Raw genomic sequence first — 24,718 nt, 5'->3', positions numbered from 1 at the left:
GAACCTGATTTTATAACAATGAAGTGGATTTAGAAGGCATTGAAAATACAAACTGTACTCACTGATACTTACTGTGTTGTATTGGTTAACAGGAAATGGAAAAACAATAAAAGCTACCCTGCGCTCAAACAACCCTGACATTCCTTTGCATTAACTCCTAAATAATCAAGATTTTCCATGACATCAGCTCTTATTCCCAGACTGTTCTCTTATAAATGTATTCACGCTGAGTGACAAGTATTTTCTATGAATAAACCGGCATCAACTATAACAACTGATCTAGACTTGACAAATATGTACACGTCTAGACTTCAGGCATTAAATAAAGATGCCATTACACATCACCACAGACAGAAAATAACAGCAATAACAGAAAATAAGCAGCAGCAGCAGCAGGTAACTGGGAACAAAATGTCTGTGCCTGCAAGCCAAACATGGTCCTCACAAACAAAGGCAGAACCAAGTCCTTCTTCTGCAAGTCACCGGGGAGTTTCTCCAGCAAAAGTCGAAGTTTCAAACCATAAAGTCAAAAAAATAACGCTGTAGTAATATTTTTTTGTTGTTTTGAAAGACGTTTCTGAAAAAACTAAGAGACCAAACAAACAGGAAATATGAAGAACTTTTGTGGCCGGGGCGAAATAATCAGCCAAAAGCTGAGGAGTGCTACTCTGGTGTGGCAAACAAATGTCCCTGTGGTGCTCTTCAGTCTGAGGATCCAGAAAATCAGACATCTGAGGCACTCGAGAGGGTGATGAGTTAAAAAGCCTTTAATGTTTCAGGGCTATTGAAACATATCAACATTTGGCATGTTTTAACTATTGATATGGTTCATGCGCTCAGATGTTTTCAATTTGCAGGTGAAATAATGTTTGATATCATTTTTGTTTTTAAATGTAATATTAGTCGTTAACAGTTCCCTGCTGTCTTTGATGACTCAGGAAATCATTTATTTATTGGAAAAGTTGTTGTTGTTTTTCATAATGAAGCAAATCCAGTCTCCATCTATTCCACATCTCTAGTGTCAAAAAAAAACAAAAAACTATGAATTAATAAAAAATCTGATACCTCACCGCATGTTTATGATAGCATTGCTTACACTTGGTTAACAAGAGCTGCAGAGAAAAATAAAGGCATGACACCTGGTCCCAGTGTGGGAGGTGATTTCTCATTAGCACAATGAATATTTACTGATATAACTGTGTGGCTTCTCTGCAGCATGACTCAGGCAGCCCGAGCTCAGACGAGGATCTGCGGGGCTATCGATTATGATTCTGTGATGTGAGAAACGGTATCTGTAGGATGTAAAAATCCTCTGTTCGTCTCCATCGTCAATGTAAAGCGGATCGTATCAGTCTCGTCGGGTTCAATGCCGACAGGAGTCAGGCAACTTGCAACTCATCAGAGAGGATATAAATTCAGATTAACCCTTAGTGCTCACGCGGCACGGATCTGTGCCCACAGTGCGGTGTGAGAGAGAGGGGGAGTGGCTACAGTAGAGCCGCGAAAGCCAATATGTGCTTCTTTTACCGATATATTCTACGATATCTTTTGCATTACTTATCCAAACTTGGCACTGCACTTACTCGTACCCGTAGCAAGACATCTGCCAAGTTTGAAATCAATCGGACGACAAATAAGCGAATAAAGACACACACACACACACACACAATTTATAGATGTTTGTGTGTTTTTCAGCTGCTTACTCTGTGTGGGTCGGGTTCGTGTCCCCGGCGTCGTGGGTCCAGCTCTTCGTAGGGCGGAACAATTCCTTCCCTCCTTGCCTGCTGGTACTCTCGTCTGAGCTGCTGGATCCTGTCTACGCTGCTGCTGCACACACACACACACACACACACACACACACACGGATAGAAAAACAAAAGATTTTCAGAAACAAAATATGTGGTTGTGTTAATTGACAGCAGAGATTGAAATCGATCTTAACAACATCATACACTACATACTGTACAGACACACAAAATTATATATATATATGTGTGTGTGTTTTAACATATTGTTCTTTTTTTACTCAGAGAAAACAAAAACATCAGTCATTCTGTGAATATTCTTTCTCTCCGTCAACCGAGGAAACGTGGCACATCAACAATGCTGAACCCTGGGCACCCTTGTGAGTCATGCACACATACTGTACACACACACAAACACACACACACACACACATCCACTCACCCACACATAATGGAAATATGGGAAGCCATATCACACACATATGCTCCCTTATGCACCATTAGAACTGCGGTGTGATATTTCACCAACCAAGTTGGTGGAAGGAGGAAAAACACATCAATGTAGTATCAGGATTTATGAAAAGTCTTAAAAAAAAAAGCGGCAGCCCACTCTGCCTTCTCTCCGCGGCTTTCTGTACTCTGTGCCGACTGAGAGGTCACTCGACACTGTTGCATTACCAATACTAAGCATGTCACCCATTATGTGACATGAATATACTTCAGCTTTAGGCTTGTGGGGATAAATGTTTCTGGAAAAAGTACAAATCCGAGCGAAAATCTAACTTCACAGTAACTCCAGTGTAATTGCATTTCACGCTGTGGGAGAAAATAAACGGCGTAAAAAAAAAAAAATCATTGATAGTTATACTCTACAGTGGGTCTTTGGTTAACCCACAGGCTACGGTGTGGGATATTGCATCACCAACAAGGATTCTGGGTGAAAATGAGTGAAGACGCTTGGGTCAGCGCAAATAAATTCAAAGGAATTCAGCCACTTGACAAAAGCCTCACCTAATTTATCTCACAGTAATACAGTCTTTTAACTTAACTTTGCAAACCAACCACTTTCCTGCACCAGAGCTACTACTAGAACTACTACTAGCAGTGCTAGTGGCAACACCCCTGACGCCAGTCAAGCTAGAAACATTGAAGAAAATGAGTGAAGACACTTGGTCGGCGCAAAATATCATAAAGGGAATTCAGCCACTTGACAAAAGGCTCGCCTCATTTAACTCACAGTTATACAGCCTTTTAACTTAACTATGCAAACCAATCACTGTCCTGCACACATGCTACTTCTAAAACTGCTAGCAGCGCTACTACTAGCAGTGCTAGTAGCAACACCCCTGAAGCCAGTCAAGCTAGAAACATTGACGAAAATGAGTGAAGACGGTCGGGGCAAATAAATTAATGGGAGTTCAGCCACTTGACAAAAGGCTCGCCTAACTTATCTCACAGTTATACAGCCTTTTAACTAAACTTTGCAAACCAATCACTTTCCTGCACCAGTGCTAATACTAGAACTGCTAGCACTGCTAGTAGCAATACCCCTGAAGCCAGTCAAGCTAGAAACGTTGACGAAAATGACAGTCGGCGCAAATAAATTAAAGGGACTTCAGCCACTTGACAAAAGGCTCGCCTTTCTCACAGTTATACAGCCTTATAACAGAACTGCTAGCAGTGCTTCTACTAGCACTGCTAGTAGCTACTACTAGCACTGCTAGTAGCAACACCCCTGAAGCCATTTATGCTTATTTATTTACTGTTGTTAAATCTTCTGATTAAAATAACCGAAACTGAGAAGTGTAGACTTTGTTTTAACTGAACAAAACAACTGAAAAACATTTTAAAAGTACCGAAAATAAGGTACCATTTGTTACCGGTACCGAATTCCAGATACCGATACCGTATCGCTTCAATTATGAATGGTACCCAACCCTACAAGACAGACTGATGTCGTATTAATAGTGTTTTGGAGTCTCATGCCTTTATTTTGGTGATTCAGTGTCTATACTGTACATACAGCCCACAAAATACATTAGCTGAATTCCATCACATTTCATAGCAGTAACCATGTAACCAAAGGATTAGCAACATGATAGACCATGACGCGGCGCGTTTCCCGGAGACTAGCAGGTTCGCGAGGAGACGCAGCGGGGTGCAAATCTGCAGTAAGGTTCTATAATACATCATTTACACTCAACGGAGCTTCGTATTTAAGCTAAACGACACACACGGGGAAGCACTTAAGGAAGCGCAAGCCTTCGCCAAGGTTTGCGTCGTTTCCCACAGTATTGACACGGTCCACAATCTCACAAGGTTAAACACTGAATTTTAAAAATCCTGACTGTGTATCCTGATCACATCTATGCCATGACCTACATCCCCATCCAAATCTAGTTTTGGAATTACCCTGCTGACAGACAAAGACAAAAAGGTGATTAAAATTACCCCTTATTTTCCCCGATCTCTGGTTAGTTTTCACCATTCACACCACCACCTTATACCCAGAAGGTTGGGGGGGGGGGTTTGGGGGTATAACCAATCACACTGATCTACCTCATCTGCTCCTTCCTTCATGTTTCGGAAAACAAACATTTTTCTAAAAGCTGGATACAAACACCATTATTCTACCATCCACTATCCCCCCCCATTTAAAATCCACCTGAGTTACAACAGTCACACAGTAGATGCATTTATTTACAGTCTATGCGATATCGAGGACTGCACCGAGGTGAAACACAATCTAATGTTTGTGTGTGTGTGTGTTTCTGCTCTATATTCTCTCTGCAGAGAGCGCTGTGTCAGCAGCAACACATGCGGCGTCTACTCAGTAAAGATTTGGAGCACAGTGAACTGTAACTGGAGATGATGAAAGACGCACTTTTTTTGTGCTGATTGGTTTGTCACTCGCTCGAGTTTAGAAGAGTAGGATTTTGTGACACGTAGCAGGGAGGGGAGAAAAGTTTCAGATCACAGCCATTAGAGCATTAAAGCGATTGCCCGTGGCTGTAGTTCTGGAAGTAAATTCTCTCCGTTGATGTTACAGCAAATACTTCAGGGATACAAGTTATCCGTCAGTTAACCAGCTAGTGCAATATATCTTATGTGTAAGCATATAACATTTACGGTGATGAATATGCAACTGGAGACTGTAACATGAGGCAATGTGATTTTTGGTGACTATTACATTTCAATTCTCATGGCAGATATTTGATTCGACATCTCAGCATTTCCTTTTTTTCAACTGAAACAGTAACGCATAACTTTTAAATATGAACACATGTAGGTTAGATTCATTTCTTGACCCCGCCCATCCCTATGCTGCAGCTGTATACAAAACAAACGCTCCCTCTGTCAGGTCTGACTGTTTTCTTTGACAGAGCCCAACAGCAAAAATCACAGAAAGTGATGCATTATAATCAAACACATAATACAGTTTAAAACTGTTTTATTGTCCTGTGGTAACATTATTTTTTGTGATTTCCGTGTTTTTTTTTTTTTACTCTAATCTATGATGCTTTTACTCTGCTGTATCCTAGCTTAGCTGTTTATTCTTTGCTGTGATTTTTCATGCTGCATGCCTCACTATAAAAGTGATTTGTGTCACAGGGAGGGCCTGGGTGATACACAACTCAAGTTAGTATGCTTCCTCTCACACACACACACACACACACACACACATACACACACACACACATACACAAAAGCAACGCCCTTACCCTCTGCTTTGTTTTAATGACAGAGGGCCTGGGAGAATAGGGCACTAAAATATACACAACCATTCATTTTAAGCACACGGACACATGCACAATTAAAATCCACTCCCAAGTATATTCACACACACACACACACATACACACAGGTTACTTTATGCAATTTATGACCCCCATAAAATCTAGAGGGTGGCCTAAAAAAAGAAATAAATATGATGAAACACAAACAGACACACAAATAGTTTATATGCAAACATTTCCATTATCACATATCGGGAAAATAGAGGAAGTTATTGATTAGCTTTGGACAAATAAGGCATAAAAATTCACCTTTTACCGACCACTGTGGTAACAAAACAAGACAGCGACTGGACAACCCAAATATTAGTATCGTGTTGCCATGTGTGTGATACATTTCCACATTAGGGATGTCACTTTAAATATTACCTAAAATAATAAGTCATATTTTACAGCTCATATGGTTACAACAGTCTACTCTTACTATTGCGTGCACACACACACACACTGAGGGAGATCAATCTCCTGCTTTTGCACTGTCACACCAATAATAATCCTATAAATGTTTAAAATCAGACCCAGAAACTTGACACAGCCGTTAATAACGCCGCCATTAATAATGAAGACTTTCTGTTCCATTTTTAACACGGCGAAATACACCCTTAAATATATATCAAAGTCTGCGGTAAAAGAAATACGATCCTTGTCATTAAACCCAATAAATATTTACACAGAATCTGCAGTTTCCACCCGTTTTCCCTGCTTGTTTCAGATCCGTGTGTTGATTCTGAAACCTGAGGGCAGGGTTGAGGCGTGACATGTGTTCATAGGTCACGCATATTTCACATTAATCTTTCATGACATAATGTGTGATATGTCAAATTCCTTTAATAACATTATCAATTCCCCCGGATAGAATTAACTACGTACAGCGCCACACGGTGAGGAATATGTTTCATTTTGAATGCTCGTGTTAAATGTAAATACCCTTGTAATGGTTTTTTATCAGCCTAGTGGACTTTAGGACTTGGTTTAATGCGATCATTAATAATTAAAAACCGTGCAGCGATGTGACAAATCCATTACCAACGACAGTGTCCGTATCTACAGTAGAAGCTAATTATTTGTCACATGCACCTGAAGATCTATTGGCATTTTCCCTCCATCAGAAAAATCAATTAGGTTTATAGACAAAAAAAGAAAGAAAAAAAGACAGTGACAGATGAAAAGATAAATCTAATAAAAGACAGACGGAGGAAAGGTCACGCAAATGTTTTTAATGTTCCCCCGACAGATGACTTTGAACTAAAAGGTTTCATAAATCTGGAATGAAATGACCAATAATGCACACACAGCAGCACACGTGTGTTCACACACACACATACACACATACTGTGAAAGGATAATAATAATAAATAAATAAATAAATAAAAAAACCCGACATAGCTGTTGACCTTCTGAAAAAATAAAAGTTAAGTGGTAAAGTCAGATTCCCTTTCATTAGCGCAAACACAAAGTCACGATAGCCATTTGGGGAAAAAAATCAATAACGCATGGAAACATTAACTGCAATTGATTGGAAGAGCTTGAAAGACGAATGATATATTTATACTGTACACAAATGGCTCCTTCGCCCTTTTTTCCACCCCAAGAAAGTCGGGGGGGATGTGTGTGTGACTTTGCGTCCCCGCTGACGCCGATCAATGCGGAGAACAATAACTGCTCTTTGAAGCTTCACCAAAATGTCAGCGTTCACGGCGGAGCGTCTCACCCTTTTCACCGTGACAGTGAACGAGCGTAGACTTCCTATTCAAATTAGATGTAAGCCTGGGACTCTTTCAGTCAAATGAGTCATATTATACCCCGTTACTCCAAGCTAACCTAGTTCCCTGGTGTCCTAATGAACATACCTTAAGGATGAAGCACCACAGCAGTTCAATCACCCTGCCAAAACAGCCCTGTTCAGAACGCTTTGTTTTGAGTGCCTGTCTCTTTAAATGCAAATGAGACACAGGAAACTACGTCAGCGTCACTGAAGCTCCGGCAGCTAACAGCAGTTAGCATTTGGAAAAGCCATCATTTGACATCATATATAAAATGTATCCACTGGACACCTAAATCCTCTGAGGCTGAGGAAGATTGTGTAGAACTCTGTGCTGCACTGTGCAGCCAAGAATAGAACACTTTAGATACTATTGCCCTCGCCTGCACTTTTTTCGCATTTTTAGGGACAATGCTGAGCTCCGCGAGTCTGACGTTAGATACCCAGCCGAAGTTAACATCGCGTGTTTTATCTCCTGTACTTAGACTGAGGCGGACCACAAAAACACGACTGAGTCATCTTTTTTCACACTTTGCCGACTCATAGGGCCTTCAGAGTCCCAAATATAAGTATTAAAATGATTAAAATTAGATTTTTACATAATATGTCCCCTTTAATTCAAATTATTTGACAACAAAAATGTCTTATTTTTAGACCAGTGTCATCCTCTAACCCTCACTCGATAACAGTCGGGGAGAACAATGTCGGAAACGAAGCTTAATATTGACAGACGATGACGAAAAGGAGTTTTTTTTTCCTTCTTTCCACACGTCCACAAATGCCTGCTGGACTATGTATGTGTGTGTGTGTGTGTGTGTGTGTGTGTGTGTGTGTGTGTGTGTGTGTGTGTGTGTGTGTGTGTGTGTGTGTGTTCTCCCTGGTGTCCAGTTGTAGAGTGGAGGATCGTTAGCAGACCACAGCAAAGGACACAGGTCGATACATTATCTCGGTGTCTTGTATCTCTTGTTTTACTCGGCTGCTCGCGCACACGCACAGGCGCACATGCACATAAGAAACAAAAACAATTTCATCAGTATGAGTCATTTTTCCATCACCAGGTGACACGGATAGAAGCTCTCTATACATTAATGCATCGAGCAAATTGGACAATTTGGTAATGTCCTCACTTTTCTCTTCCTCCTTCACTGCAAATCATTTAGAGCAGAGGAAATTTCACATTTACTGTTATACTTTTTCCTTTTGCTCGCTAACCTCACATCGCCATCCTCCACACTTTGACGGTCATCTCCATCCCTTACCGTGACACCCATCATCTCTCCTTTACTCCCACTCCGTCTTAATCTCTTCTTCATCTGATCAGCTCCTCCTATACTCAGCCTCCGCTTCATCATCTCTCCCCGCCCTCGCTTCTGCTATTTGCTCCAACAAGCTGACGTCTCCACTAACAAAGTTTGACAACAAAAGATCTCTGGTTATGGTAGGTGTACCGGAGGGGGGTTAGAGGGGGGGGGGTGAAAGACTGAAATGGGCAGAAAAGGGAGGGTGAGACTGGCAAACGACGCCGCTGTGTGTACGTGGCGTGGCCTGCTGCTCTCTTCTCCTCCACAGGCTAACAGGAAGTGACACGTGTTTTCAAAAAGCGGCTGACAGGATATGACACCGCTCTTTCAGCGGCGCCGTCTGAGCACGGGGAGTAATTAGTGCTCCAATCGACTGCCATGACATTAATCAGACTAGCTGTCTAAATGCCGTGCGCGTGCAAAGATACACTCAGCGGTGGCAAAGGCGGCTGGCATCGTATCGTCGTGACAGTCGCAATCTCCCTGTGTTCATAGTGTATTAACTGAAAGAAATGTTTAGCATAACCTTTTGTAGACAGGCTGTGTTGTGTTAGTGACAGGCAGATAAAAAGGGAGCACTACAGGTGGTCAACTGGGCTGGCACAAACTCAGGGAAGCAGACGTTCGCCTTTGACTTTAACAGCCTCGTGTGAGGCAGGAGGCCTGTTTGCAAAATGTCTGTCATCCACACAAAGCTATAGACGCCTCAGAGAAACTTTATGCCTTTATTTTATTCTGTGTTGTAAATTCAACCCTTACTTATATATTAATAGGTTGACAGAGACACATTTGAATAATACAAACATGATACATGATTATATTTAGTTGACTAAAACTAGACAAGAGCATCCAAAATATATATATATATATATATAATTCCTGCTGTATTAACCCCTTAGTGCTCATGCAGCTCGGATCTGTGCGACAGGTGCACGCCTAGTAATCTCCTTATATGGACATCCTGGGGGTGTGTGTTAATAGATCACATCTCCAGGCTTTACAAAACATGTTTTTCCGTGTTCTTAAAGTTATGATTAATTCTGTGTCACATATTTATTGAAAAAAATAAATAAATACTGCAGCAGAGGTCACAAAACAGATGTTTTTTCTTCTATTTTTGCTCATAAAAACGAGCCAAGCGAACTTTGAAATGCTATGCATTCCCAAAATTCACAAATTCAATTTGATTGTGTGTTCATATAGTCGCTGAAATCCAATATAACGATATATGGTAAAAGTGCACATTCTTAAAGCCTCTGAATGTATGTTTTAACATAGAAATGGGAAAAAAGCAGGATCAATGCTCTGTGTTCTCTGGGTTAAAGGACGTCTGGTACAGGTATAGATGGAAAAATAAAAGAAGTAAGAGTGAGCTTAGCTCGAAACATCCTTTGTCCTAGAACCTCCAGTGTGGTTATGTGTGTCCTTTTAAGAGACTGAATATATATATAAATGTCCATGTGTCCTTTAACCATGAACGTGCTCCATCGCAGCCGGATGTCCTTTACATGGAATTTATTTTTCATTGAGGACTACTTGTGCAAATGCGAGAGGCGGAAATCGTAAACAAGAGGTAGAGAATGCAACACGGGGAGAGAGAGAGACCTACAAAGAGTCTATGGGCGGAAGGAGAGCAAAGGGGGAGGAAGGGATGGAACAGACAAGTGCCTCTTGAGAGCTTTTCTTTATTAGCCCGGCTGAATCGTGGGTTTTGAGTCCGGGAAAAACACACACTTTGTTCGCCCCTCTCCACCTCTTCTCGTTCCTATTTTTCAGTCCACTTCACATGTTTTACTCTCAGTATCTAAGTTCATTTTATTTTTTTTTCCCCCCTGTTCCCATCTGCTGTTCTGTGGCCTTTCAGCTCCAGACACTCACTGACCCCTCCCTCCCTCCGTATTGTCCCGCCATGTCCTCATTCCATCCACATTTTGTCTACCGAATAATCCCAAAAAACAGCCACTTAGCCTCTCTTCACCTCTAAATCCCCCTTGCTAGCCTTTCTTTACGCATTCCTGCAACTATTCATGCTCACAAATATTAGATCTCATATTGTCTCCTCCAAATAATCCTCTTCCCTTAATTGTTTTAAAAAATACAGGGTCATTGCCCTCCTCTTTGTCTTTTAATTTTAATTTGTCTGAATCCTAACAATTAAATCTCCCCTTTTCTTTAGCATTTCCTCCCACGACTGTGTCCTTTTAGCATCCAACCATGGCCTTCCTTACACACATCTTTTCCATTTCAGTTTCTCCATCATCAATTCCTCTACTAATCCCACTCAACCTTCTATTTTACCTCCCTTTTGTTCTTAAACGCTTGGCTTTTATATCTTATCTCCATTATACAGTTCTGGCACAACTCGGTTGATTCTGATGATTCAGTTACACCGAAAAAGAACTACTATGCCCATCATTAGTGCCCGTCATCAGTGCAATGAGCTGACAAACTAGCTAAGCCTAACCCTAGGACGACCTTGTCTCCATGTTTTGGCAAATTTCGAAACAGGAAGTGCCCTATAACTTCGGCATGGATCGAGTTCCACCGAATTTCCCCAACCTTGGCGGGAAGACAATGGTCTCAACTCAACAGGAAGTCGGCCTTTTTGAATTTTGGGGTCCTTTTGGCGATTTGCACCCTACGTAAATGAGCAAGACGCATCAAAGTCGATGTACATATATACATATATACACATATACACATACATATATGTATATTTGGCGATTTGCACCCTGCGTAAAAAGTCGATGTGTGTATATTTATGTATATATACATATATACACACACACATATATATACACATACACACATATGAATATAATATATGTATACATATATATACACATACATATATATATACATATTATGTATATAAATATATATATACACACAAACATATATATGCATACAGATATGTATAAATATAAATATATACACATATATACTATATTATCCAATAGTGCTGTCAAACGTTTACATGTGACGCATGACACGTTTCCATGACGACTAACCGGAAAAAGACGCGCGTGACGTCACGTTTAAGTGACTCGATTGTTAAAATGAGTCTCTAAAGTAACGCTAAACTTTAAAAACAGAGGCACACATACGCAGTGCACAGTTCGACTGTAGGAACGCTAACCGGCGCTAAAGAAGCTAATGCAGCTAACGGAGCGAACGTAAACGGTGCCGCGGCACGTAAACATGACGTCACGCGCATCTTTTTCCTGTCAGTCGTCATGGAAACGTGTCATGCGTTTTGATATTAATAGATTCATTTTGCATCATAAATAGTATTACGAAGTATACGTGTGATATCATGATGCAATATTGTGAACAGTTGTTTTTTTTCCCTCCACTTTTTCTTCTCTAGGCCGGCCCCCTCTTGACCACACTCGACGCTCATGGGCCCCCAGGTCATTTGCGGTATGAACCACCACACTACGACTACTCCACAGTGTGCCACTGCATTGTTTTCCTCTTATTAGAGGTTGACTTATTCCATGACCCACGCGTTTGCACTCGCAGCTCTGTCTGCAAACATTTCTCAGCTCTCGGTTACGAAGAGACATTCTGCACAAACACAAATTAGTATCAGCACGTTCAAGAGCGAGCCACGGGAAGAAACGAGTCGGCGCTCTCAACACAACGGACATAAAGAGGAATGCGTTTGCGATAGAATAAACAAACCGGTGAGTTGACCCTTCTTTCATGCGGGGTTAGTGTAACCAGATACAGCCTGAAGCACTTACAACATCTCTTTGACTGAATTCAACAAAGAAAGCAGTTATGTTACTTTACATACAAAAAGACTAAAGGCATTCACAGTTAAATACACATTTTACCTTAAACTCACCTTTCAACATTTTTTTTTTGACTTTTCTAAATTGCATACATTAAACTGCACAATAGCTGTTCTCTCAATAGCTGAATTACTGGAAATGAAGGACCTGTACTGGAAAGACCATAGAGGTTGTTTTTTTTATATCTAATGTGAATAAAGTATATACAAATTGTGAATTCTAACAAGTGAGAAAATGTATTAACCGACAGAAATGCGAGCCACTGTTGAAACTGCAGATACAACTTGGAAATACATTCATTTATGTGTTTCTTTTTTTCATTTGTAACAAGTTTTGTTATCATTCCTTCTAAAATCATGCAATCACGATGATGTGAGTATGTTCCAGGAAGATGATGCTGGGTTTTGCCCTTTTAAAGGGCTGTTTTGCCCATTTTTTCCCCAACTTGGTTTAGTGAATAATGAATTATGATGCTGCTGCTGTGTTTGTTTAATTTACATTCTATTACAGAGTTGGATTAAATTTGACCCACTTTATTTATATATTTTAAAATCCAAACTTTCTCTGTTGTTGTGGGAAATAACCCTTATCCTACTAACCTAAGAGTAAATCAGTAAAAAGAAACCTGTATATTCTTTGGGTGAAGTGAACATCATAATTTGTATCCACATTGACACCAAACTGAATGAATTTAATCACCGTGAACCCAAGCAGAGTTCACTTTAATCTTCCGCGAACAAATAAACAACTCTGTTATTTTTTGGTCATAATTTCTAGGTCAAAAAAACACATTAACATGCATGCGGAAACTTGCAAAGAGGCAGTAAGTTTTTGCGATGGATACTTAGAACTGAACAGAAAAGTTTCTTTTTTTTTTTTTAAATGGAACTGCAAAACTTTATTAGACATATTCATAACAGAATAGAAGAGAAAATTGCTGCTCCTGCAGTACTGTGTCTTAAAAGGCATTATAGGTTTGTGTAACCTTAATTGTTCATGCACTAACGACCTTTCTTCATTACTTCTATCATTAGCTTTAATGGTTATTAGTGTCAAAATCATGTACCTACACCATGCTAGCAAAGATACAGGCCATAATGTGCACACACACACACACACACATACACACACAAAGGCCCCGCCCAATCTTGACTAATTACCTGCAAGAAGAAAGTGAAGTGGAAAACAACTCCTGCACAGAACAGCCAAGCATGAGTCTGCATGTGTGTGTGTGTGTAACAGAGGAAGAAAGAAAGCCTGTATGCGCGTGTGTGTGTGTGTGTGTGTGTGTGTGTGTGTGTGTGACACTCAATAAGCTGAAACACTGTCTGATTAATTAACATAGAGAGACGTAAGCCTCTCCAGTGACTGGCCAAGCAAAGCTAAATGCTCATCTCTCTTTCCCGTACAAACTCCCTCGATGTCTCTCTTTGTCTCCATTTTACCAGGCCATTAAATGAATGTAAAAAAAAAAACACACACACATTCTGGAAGTGTATGATGTTATTGATGGTAGGGTAACAGATTAATGTTACAGCTGTGCAAATTTAAGCAATCTAATGTCGGGAGATGCGGCACAAATGCCACGATAAAGCCGTACCAAGTACCGCGCAGTGTCTTTAATTGGTTAACACGTACAAGTAACTCGCAGAGAATCTGCAAAGATCGCTCAACAGAAGGAAAGGGTATTACCGTATGATATAAAGCAGGACGAGGACGGCTGCTCTTTCAGCACAAAGCGGCTAAAAAAAAAGTTTGCAGAGATCTTTCGCAAACGGCAGATGGCGGGATGAATAAAAGCCAACGGCAAAATCACTTCCAACATGTTTATCCTCTTTAGTTAAGCGAACCCAAAACAAACACAACGAGAGCTACAATGTGTGTGTGCGTTAGTGTGTGTATACGGGGGCAGATTAGGAAAAATTGTCTTCTTTTATTGGCATTTTTAACTCGGCAGAGGTTTATTTAGCTTAATACGACAACTGAACTTAGGATGGATCACAGCATCTGATGATCTGCCATTTTGTTTTTTCCACCCCATCGAAAAACCTTCAGTTCTACTTATCACAGTAGCATATGGCATGTAATACCAGCTAGGGGTGCGGCTATTGAATATTTTTCGAGGATGCCAAAACGCAAAATTATCATTATTTATTTATTTAATTAATCCGATTACCTGATTCATCAAGGAATAATCGGTAGAATTACAAAAAATAAAAATACAAAAATATTCCATATCTGCAGCCCTAGTAACTTACATTAAATTGGCTAAAATCAACGTTTACGTTAGCATGTGGCGACAGCGTTAGCAACTGGATGCTTTGGGATCAGATGCTGAATCATTGAGGACGTGCTGTTGTGGTACGTGTGTTGTAGTTTGCAGTGGTTACACTCAAACTACCATCTCCGCCATCGCGCCAGCTGAAATCCGGATGTGCGGTGTGCGTCTTCTAAAACGGTCCGTGTGGAACAATGCGGCCTGCACTGAACAGGCCGTGCGAGAAATTAAAGGAATACTCGAGACAGAGTTTTTTCGATTAACTCGAGTAATCGTTGCAGCCCTAATACCAGCACACCATCACCTCAGACTATTAGTTCCAAACCAACCACAGGTGTGAATCAAACACAGCATGTATGCAATACTAGTATTGTTCTCCTTGATGTTAACCAAGTGCACCCTATACCTTCCCCCATGTTCTTTCCTTTTTTATTATTTTTTTTAATGTTATTTTCTCCAAGCCTAGCTTTCACTCATGTGCCACAGTACTCCTGCACTCCACCCCCCATGTCTTTCTCTCAAGCTTTACCCCACTCTAGTCTCTCCAGGCTGATTGTTTTCTAATTGGTGGAGTGCTAGAGGTTGTGGTTGTTATGGTAACCTGCGAGGGGCACTTGGAAGAGGGTAAGGCGGCGGTGGTGGTGGTGGTGGTGGTGGTGGATGGGTGAGGGTGGGAAGGGGGCACCCACTCAAGAAAAGCTGAGGGCAGCACTCATTCAAGGCTTAGGTGGTCACTTCAGAAAATGGACTCAGACTGTGTCGACGTGTGTGTATTTGACATCCGAACTACCTCCATTTTGTACGCGCACTTAAGTGTGAGAGCGCATTAGATGGGAGTTGGTTTGAGAGAAAAAGAGGGAGACAGTGTGTAAGTGTCTACTGTATGTGAGTGCGTTTGCATGCATACAGTTGGCAGGGAATCCTGCCCCCCCACTTTAATTCTAGTTAAGAGCTCCTTTCGCTCAAGACCTTTGTTCCCCTGCCCTGGTTCCTTCATCGTCTATGGAAGCCACAAGATTGGTTTCCATCAGCCTGTTTCAATGCACATTTTTGGATTTGGAAAAACGTCATGACATATTGCACTACATTTATTACACTTTGGGAGCGGTGGGGAAACAAATGACATAATATTGATGAAAGGGAAATGCAATGGAAACACAGTGAATTATAAATGAGGACGATTAGAAATCACATGACTGAAAGGTCCCTCCTGCTACAGCTGGTGTGCAAGGACTGATGAAGAAACCACAATGTTCTTCGACTGAGTTCAAGAAGCAAATAATAGCTTCAGTAATAGAAGGACGTAGCAAAAAATGTCACAGCGTATCAGCTGCTACTGACGCTCTGTATTTACGCCCTTTGGTCAGTGGTGACACGGTATGTGCCAACGATCTCCCAATATTCCTTTTACTAGAGTACATTTTCATTTGAAGTAGACATATTATACTCTATTTCTCCAATTAACCTGGTGTCCTAATGAACATGTCTGTAACATGCTTTGGTCAAAATACCTTAAGGATGAAGCACCACAGCAGTTCAATCACCCTGCCAAAAACAGGCCTGTTCAGAAAGCTCGGTTTTGAGTGACTGTCTCTTTAAATGCAAATGAGACAACGGAAACTATTTCAGCGTCACTGAGGCTCCGGAAGCTAACAGCAGTTAGCATTTGGAAAAGCCATCATTTGCCGACTCTAGCCGGCACATTGCCGCCATACATAAAATGTATCCACTGGACACATTAATCCTCTGAGGCTGGAAGTTTGTGGAGAACTGTGCTGCACTGTGCAGCCAAAAATAGAACACTCCGCAGACTTCCTCTCTTCCAGATACTATTGCCTTTGTCTGCACTCTCACGTTTTTTTTTAGGGACAAAGGGGAGCTCCGCGTTTTATCTCCTGTACTTAGACTGAGTTGAAAAACATGACAGAATCTGAAAGTATTAAAATGAATAAAACGTTGATTTTGCATAATATGGCTCCTTTAAATCTAGCTGCAGAGGCCGTTAGCTCTGTCCAATCTGTGCCATAACATGCAGCAGAGGTAGATGAGCGGCTGTAGGACACCAGCTGAATGACTGAATGACTGCACTGACCTAATGACATTTGAAATGCATTTGATTTCACTGTGATGAAGCATTCTATCCACACTCAAATGGCTTCGTTGACCCCAGTGACTCAGTGTTGTTGGCAAAGGTCTTCAGTGTGGCCAAATGGGAAGAGCAGAGCACAAAGCGATGATGACGATGGCACAGTAAAGGCACGATCATTACTATTTAGTCCAGTCTATAAGTGCAGAAGGATGAGACAGTGTGGCGAATATTTTGTGTGATTTAGCGCATTATTTTGGCAGATGGCTAATTATTTTGTCTTCTTTGATAGTTAGAGTGTGAGGAAAATTGGTTTCTTCATCAGTGTGTGTGTGTGTGATTGGTTTAATACGCATCTCTGCCTTAAACTATGTCATGCATAAGAAATGAAGCTGGTTGTGCCCTTTAGAATTAAAGGTGGTGGTGGGCTGGTTGGGAAGCAGACAGTGTGATGTATCTCTCTGTGGCGGTTGGTGGTTGAAATAACTATCCCTCCATAATAGAGCCGTTTCAAACAAAACCGCAGCCAAGCACACACACTGCAAACGATGGAACAGTTGTGTATCTGAAACGTCCATTGGAAAAATTGACTCGACTCTAAAGCCAACAGTTTTAATAGGAACACATAACTAAAGCAGCCATTACTGTAAAATCAGTGGCAGTAGGCATTGCGTCATGTCTCGCTTCACTGGCAACAATGGTACACAGCCAGTATATTCACAATTTTAATTTTCGGTTTATGTTTGTGTTGTGGGAAATGGGTATAAGTGTAGCTTCTCATAGATTAGTTTTTGGTGTGCGCGCGGTTGGATCCTATCCTAACTATCTGGCAACCACATGTCTCTAGAAAAAGAGAGGGAAGGGGACAATGTTCTCCAATATTTTGTAATTTGGACTGCAGTACCCGTTATAAACACTTGTCCAAGCTTCCAGGTGAAGGCAAACCTGTTTTTACTTTATATTTATGCATTTGTTTTGACATGTTGGGGCTCAGTTCGACATTTTCGTACCCTTAAATGGCAGAAAATGTCCAAAGTGTGGAACCATTTCACGCTTAAACAGGAAGCCAACAAGGTGCAGTGTAGCCACTGTAAACTACAACTGGCGTATCACAACAGCATGTCCAGCTAACGCTGCCGGCACAAGCTAACGTAAACGATGTCGAGTTTATGTTAGCTAGCTAATGTTAGGGCTCGCTTACTAGGGCTCGCTTACTAGGGCTAGCTTAGCAGGGCTAGCTTAGCTAGCTCGGTAGAATATTCCTTGATTAATCGGTTAAAATAATAATAAAAAAATGAAATAAAATAAATAGCAAAAGCAAACCTGACTCAACTCTATTGCACGTCGTAGTAGCGTACGTAGTAGGTGAGATCAAAGGCAAATAGCTAAGTTCAGCGATAATAAACTTGCCTTCACCCCAGTAAACAAAAAAGGGCAGTAAAACAAGACTTAAGTGTCTCTCTTACTGTTCCACAACGGCGATATTAACTTTTTAATCTCACAATAAATATGCAACGAGGCAATTTCTTCAAGATGAACGTAACAGTGGACAAATTTAGAGCGAGCATTATGTAGCGTTATGTGCTGTTCAAAGCGGCTCTTTATTTTGCAATCAAGTCCTACTAATTAATAAAAACACAGACACTTTTAATATTTATGACTTGCTTCGCTGCTAAATGTAAATCATTTATTAAGTCTGCACACAAACACACACCGACGAGGAGCGACGCAATGACAAAAACACCAACAGTAACTGTGCATGTGCAGCGTGCGTGTAAATCTTGGCTCATTGCTTTGCTGACGTGCTGATGGAACGGGGGTCCTTAGCGATTTGGTTTTATCTTCGACTCCCACATACGCAGCGCGGCTCTCGCTCATCTCCCTTGACGCAGCAGTAACACAGAGCCATGGACACAACAACAGACACTGCATGGTGACACACCACCAACACCTGCTTCTCTGGCACCATTGATTACAGTCAGCCAATACCTGCACTTCCTTCTGTCTGCATCATCAAGTTTCAGGAAGTGATGATAAATGAACAGCGCTATCTGCCAGGACTGTTGCGCTCATGGATATGCGGCACTTTTTACGAAATAAAGACACTGCTCGACTTCTTTAAATTCATTTATGGAAGGAGAATACAGATTAGATGAAGTGAGATCAAACCAATATAATAATTTAAAAAATCTAATTAACTGTGGTATTGATTGATAGACGTTCTATTCACTAATTATGGATGTGTGTTTTAAAGCTATAGTATGTTACTTTTAGCAATTGTTCTTGATGTTAGCATTCAGCCTGTTCGATCTTTATGAACAGAAGCGATGTGTGAACATTATATGTTAGTAGTGTCCATCATCTGAAATAGGCTCTGTCAAGCAAAACTATCAGACCTGACTGAGAGAGCATTTGTGTGTGTGTGTATAAACGAACACCTCAGGGCAAGAAGCATTTAGCCTACCAAACTGTTAAACTACCAGGTTTTTGACCAGGGGAATTCACTTCACTCAAACTTTTCGGGGACGCTTCTTAGTGTTTTCATTAGCGCTGGGCACATTAGCACGCTAGCGGTGGTTTACGGCATCAACGTGAACGCACATTAACGTACGACGCGTTTCCATGACGACTGACCGGAAAAAGACGCACATAACGTCATGTTTACCAGTTAGCTCCATTAGCTCCTTCAGCGCCGTTAGCAGGCCTACAGTCAAATTGGAGCGGTCTGTTTATTAAACCAAAAGAGCAGCGCTACAAATAACAAGTGCACCTGTTTACTGTGTATATGAGAATCCAACATTTTAGTGTGACATAGGAAATTGTTGAGGATCACAGCATATATAATTTTTTTTAATTATTTACTTTTGATAACAATTAAAAAAAGAAAGGATAATCTCAAAGTCTAGGTCAGAGGAGATTTCCATAATTGGACAGCATTGTAGGCAGAGGGGAAAAAAAGACTAGAAAGGCTACCTGTGTTTTTATTTCTGTGTGTGTGTGTGTGTGTGTGTGTGTGTGCACAAGTCAAGATATATTCAAACATAAGCTGTGCCTGACAAAATAAAGGGAAAGCTGGCGATTGTTTCCCTGACACACACACAGAGAATATCTGTTAGCGGGCATCCGACGACATGTGTGTTTATACTTAAGCTCAAAGCAACCACAAACAATTCAGTCCTTTTCTATTTCCTATTGTCTGTGTGCCTCCATCTTACTTTCACTCTCAAAGGAACACACACAAATAAACTGGCCTGTGGCAAGAAAACTTGATTTAGACAGAGTTCGGTGAAAGAGGTAGACAGAGATATAAAGCCTCAGTCGGAAAATATTACTCTGTAGAACTGTAGCTGCTGGAGGGATGGGTGGCGGAGGTGGAAGGTGAATTTCAAAGGAGGAAGAGTGGAGGATATTTGCCTTTTTTTTTTTGGGTTGAAAAGCACACTGTGTTTCCACAGACAGTTTATGACACATAGCTGGCAGCATGTTTTCCCCTCTAAACCCAACCCGTTCTGCTTAACCTGACAGGGCATCCAGTGGTACAACTCGGAGCCTCAAAAATTACAATTGAGAAAAACAATGGTTCACTGCCGGGCACTATGTCATACTTCTGAAGCATTTTTAGTCTCTTGAAAGACAAAAATATCTCCCATCAAAGAAAGCCTTTTTCCATGTTTTTATAGCTATAGTAGACCCAGATAAGGTCATGGTGTCTTACCTGTCATTGCCAGCAGCAGCAGCAGCAGCAGCAGGAGGAGAAGTCGTCCCAACTGTCCGCGGTTTATTGACCTTGGCGTACAGCCTATCGATGTGGTCATCATCGGGGACAGCTCCGGGGTCATTAGCATGATTTCCATGCCCCGGAAAGGCAGCAGTGGTCTGCGGGGAAGCGTTGCGTTGAGCATGGGCGTGCTGGATCGCGCTGTAGGGAGGCGACTGAGGCAGAGGCTGCGGCGCCGAACCCGTGTCTCGGTCCCTGAAGGATTGTATTCGGGCATAGTTGGGGTCTGCGTCATCGTCCTCCACATCTGGATAAGTGGACCTGGCACCCTGCTGCTCTCTGGACCGGTGCTCCTGCAGCTCAGGGTGGGCTGCTTCGATTCTGACAGACGGACAGATGGAGAACGAGTTCAGACAATGACAAAGATTACTGAAACATCATACGATACTCGCCTAAAACGTGTGTATAATAAACATCTTGCCACCTTTCCCTCTCTTCTTTCATCTTCTCAAACTCGTGGTCACTCAGAAGGTCCGACTTGTGTCGCTGTGCGGCTGCTTTTGTTTCTTTCTTGTCTTCTTTTCTCTTGCCAAATCTGATGAGAAGAAACAAAGAAACGACCGGAAAAACATGGTGATGAGATGGACATAAGAAATGATAATACTTGCATCAAAAGCTTTGTAGTTTGTCTTCCCTGTAAAAAAAACATAATTATTCACACTACAAAAACAATAATTTACACTACCGTTCAAAAGTTTGGGGTCACCTATACCATTTTTTGTGTTTTCCATTAAAAGTCACACTTTTATTCATCAAAAGAGTTGCAAAATGAAAAGAAAATATAGTCAAGACATTGACAAGATTAGAAATAATGCTTTTATACAAAATAACAATTGTGCTAATTGTGAACAAGGGTTTTCAAGGGTTTTCTTATCATCCAATAGCCTTCTTACGCGATTAGCAAACACAATGTACCATTAGAACACTGGAAATGGGCCTCTATACACCTATGTACATATTCCATTAAAAACCAGACGTTTGCAGCTAGAATACCACATTAACAATATCTAGGGTGTATTTCTGATTAATTCAATGTTATATTCATTGAAAAAAAGTGCATTTCCTTTAAAAAATTAAGACATTTCTAAGTGACCCCAAACTTTTGATACTGTGGATGGGAATAAAACAGGGATTTTGTATTTCCTGGTCATGCAAACACAGTGATATGTAGTATTATCTTGTTGAGATGTAGGGGTCTTTACAGCAGCCCCAGCAGCTACACGGTGGGCAGGATATGCTTAATTAGGAAAAGTCAACCCTGCTAAATAGTTAATATCACCAACCTGCAAAACCTGTGACCTTATAACACGCTCCGATGTTTTATTTATGAAGTGAATTTATTGATGTTATAATGCTCTCGTCTGTACAGCTCTGCTCCCAGCTGCTGGTGACAGTGTTGAAGTATCACTATGGCTATTTGTGCATTATTTAAAACAGAATCCATGTCATTTTTTAAATATTTTTTTCCGTGTGTGTGTGTGTGTGTGTGTCACTGTTGTTGTTATTCAAACATAAGCATGGCTATTTTATAAAAGAAAAATAGTCTGTGAGCTACGGTAATACATTTTTCGCTGAGGTGCTTGATGTGAACTGGCGGGGAAAGAAGCTGATTTACCTCCCACAGAGCGAGATTCAATGGGCAATGAAAGGCTTTGACCATGTGTGTGCATTAATAAGTGTGTGTGTGTGTGTCTCACAGGGGACAAGTCCTGCTCTAATTACTGCTACACCTTCAATGTCAGAGATTAACCCTTTCCTTCGACTCTTGCTCCTCTTTCATCTTTATTCCGTTTACCTTTTCTCCTTCTGTTTCACCTCAACACACTCTCTCACACACACTCTTTCCTTTCTATCATTACGCTCACTTCTTCCCATCCACGGCTCACCTCGCCTTCACCCGTTAATCTCTCAACATCACGATGAGACACTTCTCTAACTGCAGTTAACCTCCGCCGTGACTTCCTCAACCTCTCGTCCATGTCGTCAACAAACCACAATATGGAACACGTGCAGAAAGAGAACAGTGAATGAATGAGAGACAATGGACACCTGGAGCTTAATTAGGCCATTTTTTCAGATGCTCCCAGCATTATTATTACTGGACTATCCCCAGACACACACACATACAGCAATAATGCATTATTCATAAATGCTACCAAAATCAAATTTTAGCGAACAATACGAGATTCAAATTTCCACAACCTTTTACCTACCAAATGACCTGGTTATCTTGTCTTTTTTTTGTAAAACAAAACAAGTGAATTTGGCCTTTTGGGAAGAAAGTAAAACAAACTATTCTTATCTGAATGCATCTGTAAAATAATAATAATAATAATATAAATAACAAAGTAACTTGTCTCGTCTAGATCAATAAAGTTTTTAAATGTATCCTTTTGTGACAAAGAGCAGAGGAATAGGAGTCACTCAGGATGAACACGTTACCTCTTGTTCTGGCATTACCCGGAACAGAACGAGGCAATGAATGATGAATATTGACGACCTAACGCCCGCAATCTGTATGGCCAAGTGTACGCCTCGCTCATTTGCATGTGACAAAGATGTAATTACAAACATGTACACAGATTCCTTAAACGTCCATCTGTGCGCGAAAAGGTCAGACGAGAAAACGTTAAGCTGTACCGACGAATGTTGAAAGTAAACAAGGATAATGTGTGCCGTCACAAAACCTGCTGTAATTAAAAACGACACGATTCCCTTACGTAGGCATTACGTAAGGGAATCGTGTCACTCTGTTCTCAAAGACCAAATTCCAATTCTTATTTGCCCTCGAACTACTGTATATCACAGTCGCGACATGTTTTTACTGGAGGTTCAACAAATTACTCAATTAAAAGAGGAAAAGAAAAACGGTGTTAAATATTGTTATATTGTTATTGTGGGCTAAAGGCATTATTATGTCTGCAGCAAAGCAGAGCACCTAGAAGACACTAGTAGAGGAGTTTATGGTAAATACAAAGGATTGACGTAATCTCCAGGTTTCAGGCAGCAATATAATGAATAGCCACAGAGGAGAAATTAAAATTCAAAATAACCCAAATTCTCACTTGAGTTACAACGTCAATAAACATTGTCATGATAAATTAATGTTATCAATCGCTAGTTTTAGGTCCTCTTCAGTAGAGCCTGACAAAATGGTTTTGCAAAAGTGCAGAGAATGGTAGATATATTGTAGGGGTTAGGGCTAGGTGGTAAAGGAAAGGTGTAAACATTGTTTTTAAAGACATTGTTAAGTTTGAATTTGTTCTTACAGACTTACAATGACAACATTATTTTGTTCTCATCGGGCCTAAAGCTACAAACACTTCCACTTTTGGATGATCTGCCAATTTTCTAACCGACAACACCTTAGCTTAACCAAAAATCCAACCTATTCTTGCTCTAACCACCATGATATTCAGGCCATCTGGTTTTATTTTGATTGTATGGTTGTTGTATTGTCAAAAAATGCTCTATGAGTGAGTGCTTCTTCCCCTTTGTCCAAGATAGCTTTCGATATCTGGCAGTTATTCAATCGATTAGGGTTAGGGTTATTACAGTACAGAGGAGCTGATGTCACGAACGTGCTGGTGAAAGTCCTGAGGGCTACAGTAATGACAAGTATATGTGCACAAAGCTTCTAATCTCTGCTTTCTGGTATCCATACATCAATCTTCTACTGCTTTATCTTCCACATGAGGGTTACAAGGGCACTGTGCCAATCCCATAAGGCGAAAGGTAGGGTCACACCCTGGACAGGTCTTCCGGATATCAAGATATCGGTCTAGAAATTAAGGTAATGAGAAGTATGTATGGTTTTCCTGGTAACAGAAGGGTTGTGATTCTAAAACTGACATTCACATGTATTTGTCTATTTTTCTTGAGTGGTGAACAGTGGGCAGAGGGACGGCCCACACTCCCACTCCTGATTAGCCCAGGAGGGTGAAAACCAAGTGACAAACGAGTGCAAACATCTGTGACTCTCACTTCCGCCCGTTCGCACTATTCTTCTCACTCCGCCCCCTCTCTCACACGCCAGACACGCCTCCTTGATCCCTGAGGAAAAGCAGTGACTGACGAACTAGCTACCATAACGAGCGCGCACACACACACACACACACACACCATGGAGGCATATACATACATACATAGATACGTACGTACATACAGAAATGAT

General features: G+C 41.0%; 1 protein-coding gene across 1 annotated transcript in view; it reads right to left on the bottom strand.

The window, feature by feature from the left end:
- Nucleotides 1-24,718, bottom strand: part of LOC310943016 (partitioning defective 3 homolog B-like) — a 179,838-nt gene that overhangs the window by 40,414 nt on the left and 114,706 nt on the right. The window contains exons 21-23 of the mRNA XM_083908497.1: nt 20,969-21,079; nt 20,482-20,865; nt 1,704-1,824 (exon numbers count right to left, since the gene is read on the bottom strand). Of these exons, the coding sequence (XP_083764623.1) occupies nt 1,704-1,824; nt 20,482-20,865; nt 20,969-21,079 (616 nt within the window). The remainder of the gene's footprint in view (nt 1-1,703; nt 1,825-20,481; nt 20,866-20,968; nt 21,080-24,718) is intronic.

This window comes from Microchirus variegatus (assembly GCF_963457635.1).
Source record: "Microchirus variegatus genome assembly, chromosome: 22".
Classification (NCBI taxonomy): Eukaryota; Metazoa; Chordata; class Actinopteri; order Pleuronectiformes; family Soleidae; genus Microchirus; species Microchirus variegatus.
Note: the sequence above shows the minus strand (reverse complement) of the source record. Positions and strands in the feature narration are given on the sequence as shown.